The following is a 12,838-nucleotide window of genomic DNA, read 5'->3' as shown; positions in this document are numbered from 1 at the left end:
TTTCTCTGACTTTTCTGTAGCATCCTTCTCTATCTTCTCCTTGTTATAGCTGAAATTTGGTTACTTTTTTCTTGTGTATAATGTGCCGTGATTCATTTTCTTTTTGTGATGTGATGAGTTAGTCATATATTGGAGTGTTTGTAACAAGAGAATGGCTATTTGCTGGTATATGTTCTGGTGTTTGGACAGAGATCTGTTTAATTTCAAGAGACTGTAAGGATGTCAGTAGCTCACATCTTGGTAAGACAGCAAAGAAAGGGTATATAATTGGTGACACAGAGAGAGTGAAATAGTCAGCTGTTGATTATACATGTTTATCTTTAGATCTTTGGTTCAGTCCTTACCCAAAGACAGCAGAGTAATTGTAGGCAGTATGCTAAGGTGGACAGAGCATCTGCTTGGTGAGAAAACAGACCTGGATTTAGATCATCAGCACACTGAAGTCACTTAGCAGTTACTTTGGGCAATTTACTTAACTCCTTCCTATTTCTACACCAGAAGTGGAGCATTCTAATAGGTCTTAGAGGGTTGTTGTGAGGATCAAATGAATTAGTTTGTGTAAAGCACTCAGCACAGAGACTGGCATATTGTAGACTCTGAAGAAACACTAGTTTCCTTTCTCTCAGTTAGCCAGAGCCAGTGGGAAAGAAGAGCAGGAAAATATATGTAATTCAGGAGGGATTCTTTATGTCCAATATTTATAACTTATTTACTTCTCCTTCATTGGCCCTTCTACATTTCTGATATTCACTTCACCCCCACCTCTTGGATCTCACTGGAATGATTCCTAAAGGAGGTCCAATCTGAACTTAAGTCCTGAGTCAGGAGGAGTTAGCAATTGGTCAAAGAGGAGGAGAGAAGGGCCTGTGACTGTGTGTGTTACTAGGCACTAGTGGTGGTTGGCCAAGGCTGTTGGTATGTTTTAAATCCTGAGATTCTTAGAGGTTGTTAAGTATTCCTCTGCTCAGCAGTTACTGCTCAGCCAGCTCAAGAGATTCTTTTCCTCCCTCTGGTGGCATCCAGTCCCAGTATGGTTTGTGGGACTGGGCTAGGAGATACAGGCTCTGTAACAGGAGTTACCACCAAGTGCTTGCTGTGTGTCAGGTACTGTCCTAATACTTCATGGGTATGACTCATTTAATACCCCTGTGAGATGGTACTGTTATTGGCTCTGTTTTACATGGGAGGAGGACACTAAGGCACAGAAAGATTAAATGATGTACCCAAGCACTTCCCAGTTAGTGGTAGAGCTGGGCTCTGAGCCCAGCAGCTGCTGTCACCCTGCTGGGGGAGACCCTCCAGTAAAAGAAGTGTTGCTTTGATTAGTCTTCCTCTCCCTTCACACAGCCATGTAAAGTAGGGAGTTAGGTATTTTCTGTGTTAGTTTTTGCCTTGTACTTCTGTACAGAAGTATCTCATGGAAGATGAACTTGTCTTCATTTATGTCTAGGGGAAGGGAGTTGCATTCGAAACTACTGTTGGTCACATGCCCATTTTTTCTTTTAATGCAGAAAAGGAGAGTCCAAGAAACTAAACACCAGTTTATCTAGTTATCTGGGTAGTGCAATGGATTTTGGAAAATTGTGGACTTAAAAAAAATTCCAGAGGCCCTCCCATCATGCACAAACATTTCATATAGCCACTTAATAACCAAGTGGTTTTCTGTTATTATTTATTTTACATGGTTAGAAATTTAGATGGTTTCATCATAGGAACAACTGCCTCATTATTTGTGACTTGTTTGATTAATTTATATTGAAAATATTCATTTCCTGATAAGTAGCAATGGTGTTTAGTTGAACAAATATTTATTGAGTATTCACTATGTGTCAAAGAGCTGTGGAGAAATGGGATGAATCTCATTGCTTACAATACTAAGCTTGATGTTGTCATCCTCATTTTATAGAAAAGGAAACTGAAGTTCAAAGACATTCAGTTATGTAGTCAGTAAGTGGAGACGTCGAGATTTGAACCCAGACAGAATGGCTTTAAGGCCTGTGCTCTTAACCTCACTCCTTTACGATGTGGGTAGATACGGAATTTCTTTTGGTCAGAGGCCATATTTTTTTCATATTTGGTAAGTGAATGGCTAGTTTGAAGATCTATAAGAGAGGGCCTGTGTCCAAAAAATGTACAGGCTCATCAAGAGGATAATATTTATATAAAGTCATTAACAAAGATACACACAGAACATAGAGATGGAAGATTGCTTTCAGCTAAATAGGTCAGGAAAGCCTTTATAAAGAAAGATGCTTTTTTGCCTTTTTTTTTTTTTTTAATTTGGAGATAAGAGGATACTTCTGACAGAGAAAATAGCAAGTAGGTAGATCTGAATTATAGCCAGCAAAGAGAAGATAGGCAGATGGGCAGTGTGTTTAGAGAATGGGGGGGTTTGGCTCATGTGGAGCATAGCATATGAAGGGAAAGTAACAGACTCACAATAAATGTTAATCTCTTTTATTAAGATGGTTGAGAATAGAATAATTGGTTTTCTTTTTGACTAACATTTTAAGATGACTATAGGGACATATTTTTGTGTATTTACGCTTAGATTTTTAAAAGTTTATCTTTTCCTTAAACACTGAGAATGTCCCATTTATTTATTATAGACAGAGATTTCAATTGCGGTGTAATTGACAATTAAAAGTAGTAAGATGCTGATATTGCCACATACTTATCAGGTGACTGTGAACAAATTGCTTAAAATCTCTAAACACTTAAACTAAAATTAGTAGTTTTCCTATCTATAAAGTGAAATAAAAATATCTTGGATTATGATTGTGAGAATTCAATGAAATAATGTAAATAAAGTACTTAATATTGTGCCTGGTACACAATAATGCTAAATAATACTAATAATTTTTATTATTTTATTTACTTACCATTTAATATGAGCTTGGTAGAAGTTACCTTAATTTAGTATTATATCCTAGGTTGATCATCTTAACTCTAAAATTCTCTTTTTCAGTTTTAGTAAAATGAAGACAGTATGTCTAAGTATTACTGATTTTGTTTTATTAAATATAGGCTAATGGAGCTTATTCAAGAGCATGATAGATAAGTAGCAAATGAATATGAACAGACTATTCATCTTACGAAAATAGAAAATAGTAAACAAAATGAAAAAAGTTCATGTTAATAATTGTAAAGATATAAATTAAAACAGAAATGAAGTACAATTTTTTAAATCTGCCACATTCATTTTTTTTAATATAATTATATAGGTCAGAGTTATAGGGCCATAAATATACTCGTGTTATTCTTGGCGATATAGATGGTTACAACCCCTTTGGAAGACAATTTGGAAATGCTTAGTAGGAGCCATACTGATATTTATATTGTTTGACATAGTAGCTCTACTCCTGGAAGTATATCCAAAGGAAATAATCTATTTTCTTTCATCTATTTTAAACACAGACAAGTGTGTTTAAAAATGCTTGTAGAAATATCATCCATAACAGTAAAAACAAAACAGGAAACAGCCTAAAGAATAAGATAAATGATAATAGATTAAACTAAAAGATTGTTATTCAGTTGTTAAAAATGCATACTGAAGCAATATAGAAGAATGCATATGTAACATTGAATGAAAAACATAAAACAAAATTGTGCATTTATCATGCTGTAACTGTAAAAATGTGTAAGAAAGGATAATCTTTGCAGGGAAATGCAAATGAATTGTGTTAAGTAAGTTGGATTATACATGATTTTTTGTTTTCCATTTGAGAATTTGCACAGTCAATTTTTGAAACATTTGTGGAATTAAATGAATAGTGGTATAGAAATTGTGTTTCTTTTTTTGTGTCAAAAACTACTAAAAGAATGAATAGGTTAATCTGAATATTTATAGACATTATTTAATTGTAAAGTTGTTTCTGTGTCAACTTTTTAAAAAGTTTTAAGTAGAAGAAAATTTTGAGGAAAATCTTCATATCTTTGATACCTTAGAACAAGGTATCGTTAGAATTATCATGACATGAGATGGAAGTATAATGTGATATATATAAAACAAAGAGGATCTTAAGGGAAGGAGAAGTCAATCTTTGAAGGGTAGGACTATTTGTTTTTAATATGACCTCTCTTTATTTTAGAATTGATAGATGTCACATGCACCCTGCTGCTTCTAAACCCAGACTTTACCACTGCATGGAATGTGAGGTACGTCATTCTCATCAATGATAAAGTGAAATTGTCCATATTTCTGAAAACATATAAACCCCATAAATTGTTAATTTTTTGAAAAATGCAGTATAAATCACATATTCATGGCATCTTACACTTATTTCTTCTATGCATTCTTTATAACATCTCCATGACAATTCTAACATACACTTTGCTCCTTTTTGCATATTGATGTCTGTTCTCCCTAAATTTCTTGCCTGAAATATAAACTTTCATGTTGAATTGCAGTATACCATTTGATACATGCTTTTATCTTCCTTCTTTTAGTGGGGATAGGGACAATCAACATAGCTGATTGGATTGTAAGGTGTTGATTAGTATATTTGAGAAGCACTGCAGTGCAGTGGAAAGTGTAAAGGTGAGCATTAACGGTTACGAACTTTCAGTCTCGGTCTAGTCACTAACATTGTGACCCCCGTGGGCGAATCGTTTGAAGTCTCTGGCACTCAGTGTTTTGGAGAGGGACCACTTTTTATTAGTATCTTAACTTCTTTAATTCTGATGTTTTAGCTTTAAACACAAAATACTTTATAGAAGTATTAAAATTCAGACCAGGTTCATTTTTTTAATTGAAGTTTTTGTCAGTTAAACAGTACGTATGACTTTTAAAATTCGGTGGTTTTTTTAGAGTAATACTAATTTTCTTAGGGGAAAGCGGGATACAAATTATAGATAAGTAAAAGTGAAGTCCTATTGAACATAGTGAAAATGTTTTAAATTTTCATGTAGGGAAGAGCCATAGATTATAGTTCTTTATATGTAAAGATGACTTAAATAGTACCTTAATTTTCTGTGAATTTTAAGCAAGTTTGCATTCTGAGTTAGTGTTTTATAATACCTACTGAATTTTATATTTGTAACTTTATATTTGTACCTCAGTTTATTAAATTTAGGTAATTTCTATTATATATTTTTAATTATCTTTTGAATAATTAATCAGATATTTAAAGAGTAAGAAAAGGATAGAATGAGATCGAATGCTTTAAAAATTTACAAATTTTAGAATTCCAATTAAAAAAAAATTTTTTTTTTATGGAAAGCTCCACAGTGGTTAGGAATTAGACTAATGTTTAAGAGTGGCTACTATATACTAGGGACCATACTATAAATTTATACATTATCTCATTTAATCCAAGCAATACTTGATAAAATTTGTTCATTAATTCATCAAATATTTATTGATTAACTGCTATATGCTAGATCCTAGGCACTGGGGATAGAGCCATGAGGAATTTTTATTCTAGTAGAGGAAGAAAAGCAGTAAAGATATTAATAAGTAAAATACATAGTAGATCAAGTGCTGGTAAATATCCTATGGAGAAAAAGTGGGAAAGGAAGATAGGGAAGGCCAGTAAGAGACTGGAAAGAGTGATATTGCAGTTTTAATAGGGGACGTTTGAGCAGAGACTGGCATGAAGCCAGGGGTCAGTCTCTGTGAATTTTGGGTTAAGAATATTCCCAGTAGAGGGAACAGCAAGTGGAAAAGCCGTCAGTCATACCTAAAGCATTCCTGGGTATTCTGAGACAGCAAGGAAGCTAGGGTAGCTGGAGTAGCACGAATGAGGGAGAGAGTAGCAAGAGATGAGACCAAGAGAGTGATGGGCCAGATCTCATCAGGCTTCATAGATTCATAAGCTGCTGTAGAAACTTTGACTTTTACTTCGAGTGAGATAGAAAGTCATTGAAGGTTTTCAAGGTTAGGAGGGAGAGTATCTTATGTTTTAAAACTCTGACTCCAGTGTGGAAAGTAGACTGTAGGAGTGCAGAGAATGGTTAGGAAGTTAAGAAGTGGTTGCAATAATTTAGGAGAGTGATGATGGTGACTTGAAGTAGGCAAAACTCAGCACTAGAAGTTGTGAGAAGTAGGAAGATTCTCACTGAATTTTGTAAACTGTGTAAGCTTTGACTGTAACTAATAAACTGATTTTAAAGATGCAAATTATAAATTGGATGTGAGAGATGAAGAGGGTCAAGCTTGACTCCGTTTTTGGCCTGAGTAACTGAAAGGTCGGAGTTGCTATTTACTGGAATGGGGATGTCTGGAAGAGGAGCAGATTTAAGTGTGTGGAGGGGCGGTGGATGCTAGTTGGAAGTCCAGAGTTCGGTTTGGGACATGTTAGGTTTGTGCCCAAGTAGTTGTGTATGAATCTAAAGCTCAGGAGAGAGTTCTAGGCCGTGTAGAAATTTGGGAATCACTAGAAAATGTGCAATATTTAAAACCGTAAGATTGTTTGAGATACCCATTATAGTGGGTATAGATATTAGAAGAGAACCAGTCAAAAGACTAAGCACTGGGGCACTGTAAGTTTCTAGAGTTGCACAGTGCAGCATAGTAGCCACTGGCCACATGTGGCTATTGAGCCCTTGAGATGTGACTAGTTTCAGTTGAGATGTGATCAGACTTTGAAGACTAAGTACCTCAAAAAGCCAAATATCTTTTTTATTAATAATTTTTAAATTGATTACATGTTGAAATGATAATATTTTAGATATATTAATTAAATAAAATATATTACTTTATACTTGTTTTTAATGTAGCTGTTAGATAAATTTTAAATTACATACATGGCTCTTGTATGACTCTCATTATATTTCTGTTGGACAGTGCTGTTCTAGAGTTTGCACGATGAGGAAGAATCAACAAAGGAGACTTTTAGGAAGGTTCTATGAACTTACAGCTGAGAGCTTTCTTAAGGGTAGAGACCATGTCTTTTTTCTTTTTCCTTGTTTCCCTAGCTTCTAACACTCTAGTGCCTGGTATGTAATAGATACTCAAAGTTTGCAGATTGGGCACTGAAAATAATTAAATTCAGTGAAAAAGAAATGACTGTAATAGAGAAGTGGGAGTACCATTTTTATTTATGTTCTCATATTTCTTATCATTAAGAGGAATTGAAAATCCTCCCACAAAAAAAGATTCTTACTATACATACACAAACACATACATAATTCATTGTATATTCTATAGGGCAGTTTATTGTAGAAGAAAGAAGCTAGTTCTTAAGATAAATGGATCTTAGTTCTGTTTCATCAATTAGCCAGCAGTTGATTTTGGGCAAGACCTTTTTCTCAAGAGTTTAGTTTCCATATCTCTAAAAGATTTGAATGGGTAATTTTTTAAATGATTCTTTTGAAACTTTTTTTGATTGTATGTAGCTTGGTCTTTAAAGGGAAATTGCTCCATAAATCTAACTTCAGTATGTTAATAGCAGTTAATCTTGAAGCTGTTCCAGTAAGATGATTTGGTAAGTTTTGTGCTAGAGTAATAGAAAGGAAATCTTGATTTTTTAAAAAATCCATTGTAGATATGTGTTCTCGTAAATTTTAGTTTGTATTAGTAAGATTGACATATGCAGACATAGAATCTTGAGTACATTTTGAGCAAAAAAATAAAAGCAACTTTGGATGTAAACTGATCTAACCCTTTAAGGTCTCTTACTAATCAAGTCAACATTTTGTGTGTTATTGTCAGTACATTTATTCTGCAGTAGCTTCAGGAAGCATTGAATGATTTTTGGTTGTATTTTATAAACTGCTAAAAGATGATGTAACATATCAGTAGTTCAATTTATAGGTGTTTGCAGTCTTAGGGAAAAAAAATAGGGGCAAGAATAAGATTTTGAGCTTATCTCCTGTGATTACAGTGAGTAAGGCATGTAGTTTAAAAATCCAGCTCGTTCTAGGGAAAAATGACTAGTATTTCTTTTTTTGCTTTGAAATTGCCTTGAAAATTGGTTAATTAATTGATGAAAGACATTAAGTTTTTAATACTGTCCTATTTTTCATCAGTCTATGAACATAGAGTAAGCAAAACATCTTTGAGCAACTAAAATAGCTGACAACAAGCTCCAGTGATTCATATTCTTTACTCATAGCCTGTCGATTTAAAGTGATAACCTTATTTTATGTAGATCTGATGTTTGACACTTTGAGCATAAAAACCTTGAGCAGGTTACTCAGTCTCTCCCAGCTTCAGTTTTCTCAGCTGTAAAACTGAGGTAGTATTGGGTTGCACTGTATGAAATTGTTGTTTTTGTAGACCAGAAATTATTAAATCCAAGCATCCAGATCCTGGTTTCTAACACCATTCTCTAATAAAAGGAACTGAGCTTCTTGGAGAAACAGCTGGTTCTAGGACTAGGCCAGGAAATATCCCAGATTAGCTGAAACATCAGAGAGCCAGAAAGTAAGGAAGGGCTTCCAGTAGCCAAAGCTGGAGCACTTTGGACAATAAAATAACACAGTATTGGATTATACCCCAGGGTGAAAAATGGATTCCATAAGTCCATGCTAACATAAATCGATGCTTGAATAAGCAAACAAGAGACAATAGACAAATCTCCCATATGGGAGAATTCCAAATAATTTATCTAGAAAACTCCACTGCCTCAGCCAGGTATCCAAGGTCAACATCAAAGGTGACAAGTCATGCTGATACTATGCACCTTTGCTATTATATGGTAAAAATGACACTTTACCTTTGTGGTCCTCTCAAAACCCATAACCCTTGTCTAACCATGAGAAAAATATACGAAATACCTGATTAGTGCTCTTCAAAACTGTGAAGGCCATCAAAAACAAGGCATATCTGAGGGACCAAGAGGGGCTTACAAAGATATAACAACCAAATGTAATGTGATATCCTGTGGGGATCCTGGAATTTAAAAAGGACATTTGGTAAAAACTAAACAATTCTGAGTAAAGTATCGACTTCTCATACTAATCTATCAATGATGATTCATCAATGGTGACAAATGTTCCATAGTAATATCAAATAAGAGAAACTGGGTACAGGGCGTACAGAAATTCTCTGTGCTATCCTTAAGAACTTTTTTGTAAATTTAAAACAATTCTAAAATAAAAGGTTTATTTTTAAAAGACAAAAAAAAAATTCAGTATCAGCAATTTCATATGGTTCAACATATGTTGTGAGAATTAAAGTAGAAAATATATGTAAATCACTTAATACAGTACTTGATTCAGGAGAAGTATTCAATAAATGGTAGTTTTTATGAAGATAACTTTTATTATCATTATTGTTATTTCAGATAGAATAACTGAAGATTGAGGCGGGGGAAAGTGGCATTTGTTTATGCAGTATATGCCAAGTACTCAGCTGACCAGTGGAGACTGAGCCATGGATATGATATACACAGAGAGAAGCCATAACCAATAGTGTGAGATAAGACATAAAAACTTTTAAAAATAAGGTAAACTTTGCAGAAATATAAAAGCACAGGAACTCACATAGGTGAAGAAAGCACACTGCTCACTTTAGTAACCCCTGGAGGCTCCTGTGGGTGTATTTTAGCTCTAGCACTACCTGATTTTCATAGTGATGAACTGGCGTCTTCAAGGGAAAGTGATGAGGTTTTTCATACACTCTGTTTCATTAGTAAGTGAAATATGAGTCAAAAAACTTAAAGGAATAACTTTTATTGTTTGAAGAATCTGCTACATGGGAAACCTCATTCCTTTTCAGTCTACTTTTTGTTTCTTAAAACTTCTTTCAGTCTCCTCCCTTCTCCCACATTTGAGTAAGTCAGCGCTCACCTAATTTTACTCCATAACAAGGTTGGTATATAGCATGGCACTGTTCCTTGCCACCCTCCGCTCTATCCTGAATGGCACAGATGCCTTGTCCTTTCTTAATTGGTTTTTTCCACATGTATTTCATGACTCTCACTTCATGTCTTCTTCATCTGTTAGCAGTGGACCACCTATGGCTTTCAGGGTAAATATACAAGCCCAGCTTTTTCAATATGCCAGAAAATAAAGCCACCTCAAATTTGAGACAATACTCCATTTCTTTAATAAGAGTCAAAAAAAAAAAAAAAGATTTTTTTAGGCTAATATCATGATGTATATAAACTGTAAGGTATGTACATGAAATAAGCAAGTTTATTAGGATATTTAATTTTTCAGTTTAGTTACACACCTTTAAAGTAACTTGTTACATGAAATAATTTATAAATTCTTCATTTTCCTACTCACATTTTATTAGACAATTTAATTCAAATCCTCACATGGCTTATTGACATCACTGACTTTGTCATTAGGAGAAGTGTTTTCAGTTATCTAGCACAGTTTTCCAGAGCACATCTTGTTTACTCACATTTACATTGTTTCAGATACAACACTTTTTGAACCCATGTGTGACTGGAAATTTTATCTCAGGCTAGATTCTTACTTGAATAAATTAAAGCAGGTAGTTTTCTTGATTGGATCTCTAGCTTACGGATAGCCATAACTTAACTACTTACCATATTTCTTTTTCAAGTGATCTTTTAAAAACTGGTTTATAGCAAGATTCTACAGTGTTCGGTCCTACTCCCCAGGAGTTTATTAAATTGACAGTAAAATTTTGCTTCCTTTTTTTATGATTCTATCAGGTGATCTTTTTAAGCATACATATGTACCATTAATTGAGGTTGTTTCAGGCTAAGATGTCTTCACAAATACTACTTTGTTGTTCAAAATTAAAAAATTAATAGTGCCCCTAATTTAAGAAACTTTGTAAAGATACAGTTATAAGGTGACTTCCTCTTTTCTGAAGAAAATTTGATTTCCCATTATGTCTAGACATATATGGGAACAAAGGAAGGTGGTTGTAAATAAGGAGAGGTTTTAAATTTAGTGAATGGAAGTTTGGCTTAGTACAATAAATTCTTTACAGTAGTGGTTTTTAAACACCAGTGTGCCCTGGAGGGCTTGTTAAAACACATTGCTTTGCCCCCCTGGGGTTTTTGATTCAGTGGGTCTGGGGTGAGGCTTAAGAATCTGTATTTCTCACAAGTTCCAAATGATGATGATGATGTTGCAGTTAGGGACCCAACTTTGAGAAACACTGCTCTGCAAAGTAGTTTAAATTACATAGAGCAATATTTTGCTTTCTTTTACTCTACAGATATCCTGACTTATTGTATGAACAAAATGTTACTGATTGCAGAAGAAAAAGAATCTAGAACTGCAAAAGTAATTGGCTATTGCATTAAAATATTCTTTTAATGACATAGATTTCCTGAACATTGAAACAAAAATAGTGAAGAAAGCATTTTTTAAAGCAACCGTAAACCTTGATAGCACTTCAAATTATTTTACAGAGTGAAGTCACTGAACTAAAATAAAATTGATTATAAAATGCAAGTATTTATTATCACTATTTAGTATTTTCATTAATAAGGAAAGTATTTTCCTTATCAAATAAAAATTTAGAAATAGTGCATTGCTGTTGGAAAGAAAATGTATTGTGGTATTTAGGAACTAAATCCATCTATGTAGGTAAGATGCATGAGCTGGGCTCTGGTTTTCTTGAGATTAACTTTTCTAAAATTAGTTGCATGATCAGCCCTACCACACAAAAGACATTTTAAGTTTAATAACTACTAGCAAATGAGCTAATTTTATTATAAAACAATAGATAAATAGAAAATTGGGAGTATAGTCACTGATACCAGAACTTATTATCAAAAGCTTTCCTGAGAAGTTAAATCTAAACCTAAATTATATTTACCTGAGAAATAGGTGGAGATCTCTTGCATGACATTCATAATTATGCTGAAGCTTTGAACAGTTATAAAACAACAAAACTTCATATCCCTGTAACTTCTGTTTATATTTCAAAAAGGAATGGTCTAGTGTATCAGCCATCCAGGTACTTCGCCTGATAATCATCTTTTGGAGACTTATCCTAATTAATATTGCAAACAAAAGAGGTTACAAGCACTAAGCTCTTTGTTTCAGAATTCTTTTAGGACAGCAAAAACTTGGAACAACCTAAAATGTCTAACTATAGGGGAGAAGGGTTGTTAAATTACAGGATAGCTACTGAATGAAAACTATCTGACCATTTAAAATGTTCATTTTAAAGATAATATAGAATCATGGGGGTAATTCTTAAGGTAAAAGAACAGAATATAAAATTATATGTTAAAATATATGTGCATATGAGGAAAGGTAGAAGGGAAAATCCAAAAATAGAAATAGTAATTTTGTTAGGGTAGCAATTGAATGATTTTTTCCCCCTTACATCTCAGTCTGTTGTATTTGTTGTTGTATGTGTGTTTTTGGAATGAACTGGACCATATCAAGTCCTATTTAAGAAGCTAGAGCAATTCTTAACTAGTACTGGATTTGTTGTACGGATACTGATGTGAGGCCTCGTAAGTTTTGGAAACAATACAAGCCAAAAAACTCATTTGCCTTCTACCAAATAGTTAACTAAAGTTCCACTGTTGATTTCAGAGCTTCTGTTCCTGTTTTTAATTTGTTGTTTCAAGATTATGAGACTACATTCTTAATTACTGTGTGTGACATAAGAGTTTTATGGGGTTTTTTAATTCTTGGAAATTTGCTTCACAGTGAGGTTATATTAATAGTCATGCAGTATGTTTGTACAGAAGGATAAAGTAATGGTTCTTTCTGTTTTTCTTTTACAGAAAAGAGCTGATCCTCTCTGGCACTTTAAATCCAATTAAGGACTTACATCTGGGGAAACTGGCCTTAACTAAGTTTCCAAAGAGTCCAGAAACATGGATTCACAGGTGTGGTTAATTTACACCATAGGCTTCTTTCTTAGGATTCAAAATGAAAAAACACTGAATGTGAAGCAGGGTCACATACTGGTTCAGAGTATGAATTCTAAAGTCAAATTATC

General features: G+C 33.8%; 1 protein-coding gene across 1 annotated transcript in view; it reads left to right on the top strand.

The window, feature by feature from the left end:
- Positions 1 to 12,838, top strand: part of PTAR1 (protein prenyltransferase alpha subunit repeat containing 1) — a 47,474-nt gene that overhangs the window by 13,009 nt on the left and 21,627 nt on the right. The window contains 2 exon segments of the mRNA XM_032477813.1: positions 4,092 to 4,158; positions 12,621 to 12,725. Coding sequence (XP_032333704.1) covers positions 4,092 to 4,158; positions 12,621 to 12,725 — 172 coding nt within the window.

This window comes from Camelus ferus, chromosome 4, assembly GCF_009834535.1.
Source record: "Camelus ferus isolate YT-003-E chromosome 4, BCGSAC_Cfer_1.0, whole genome shotgun sequence".
Taxonomy (NCBI): domain Eukaryota; kingdom Metazoa; phylum Chordata; class Mammalia; order Artiodactyla; family Camelidae; genus Camelus; species Camelus ferus.
Note: the sequence above shows the minus strand (reverse complement) of the source record. Positions and strands in the feature narration are given on the sequence as shown.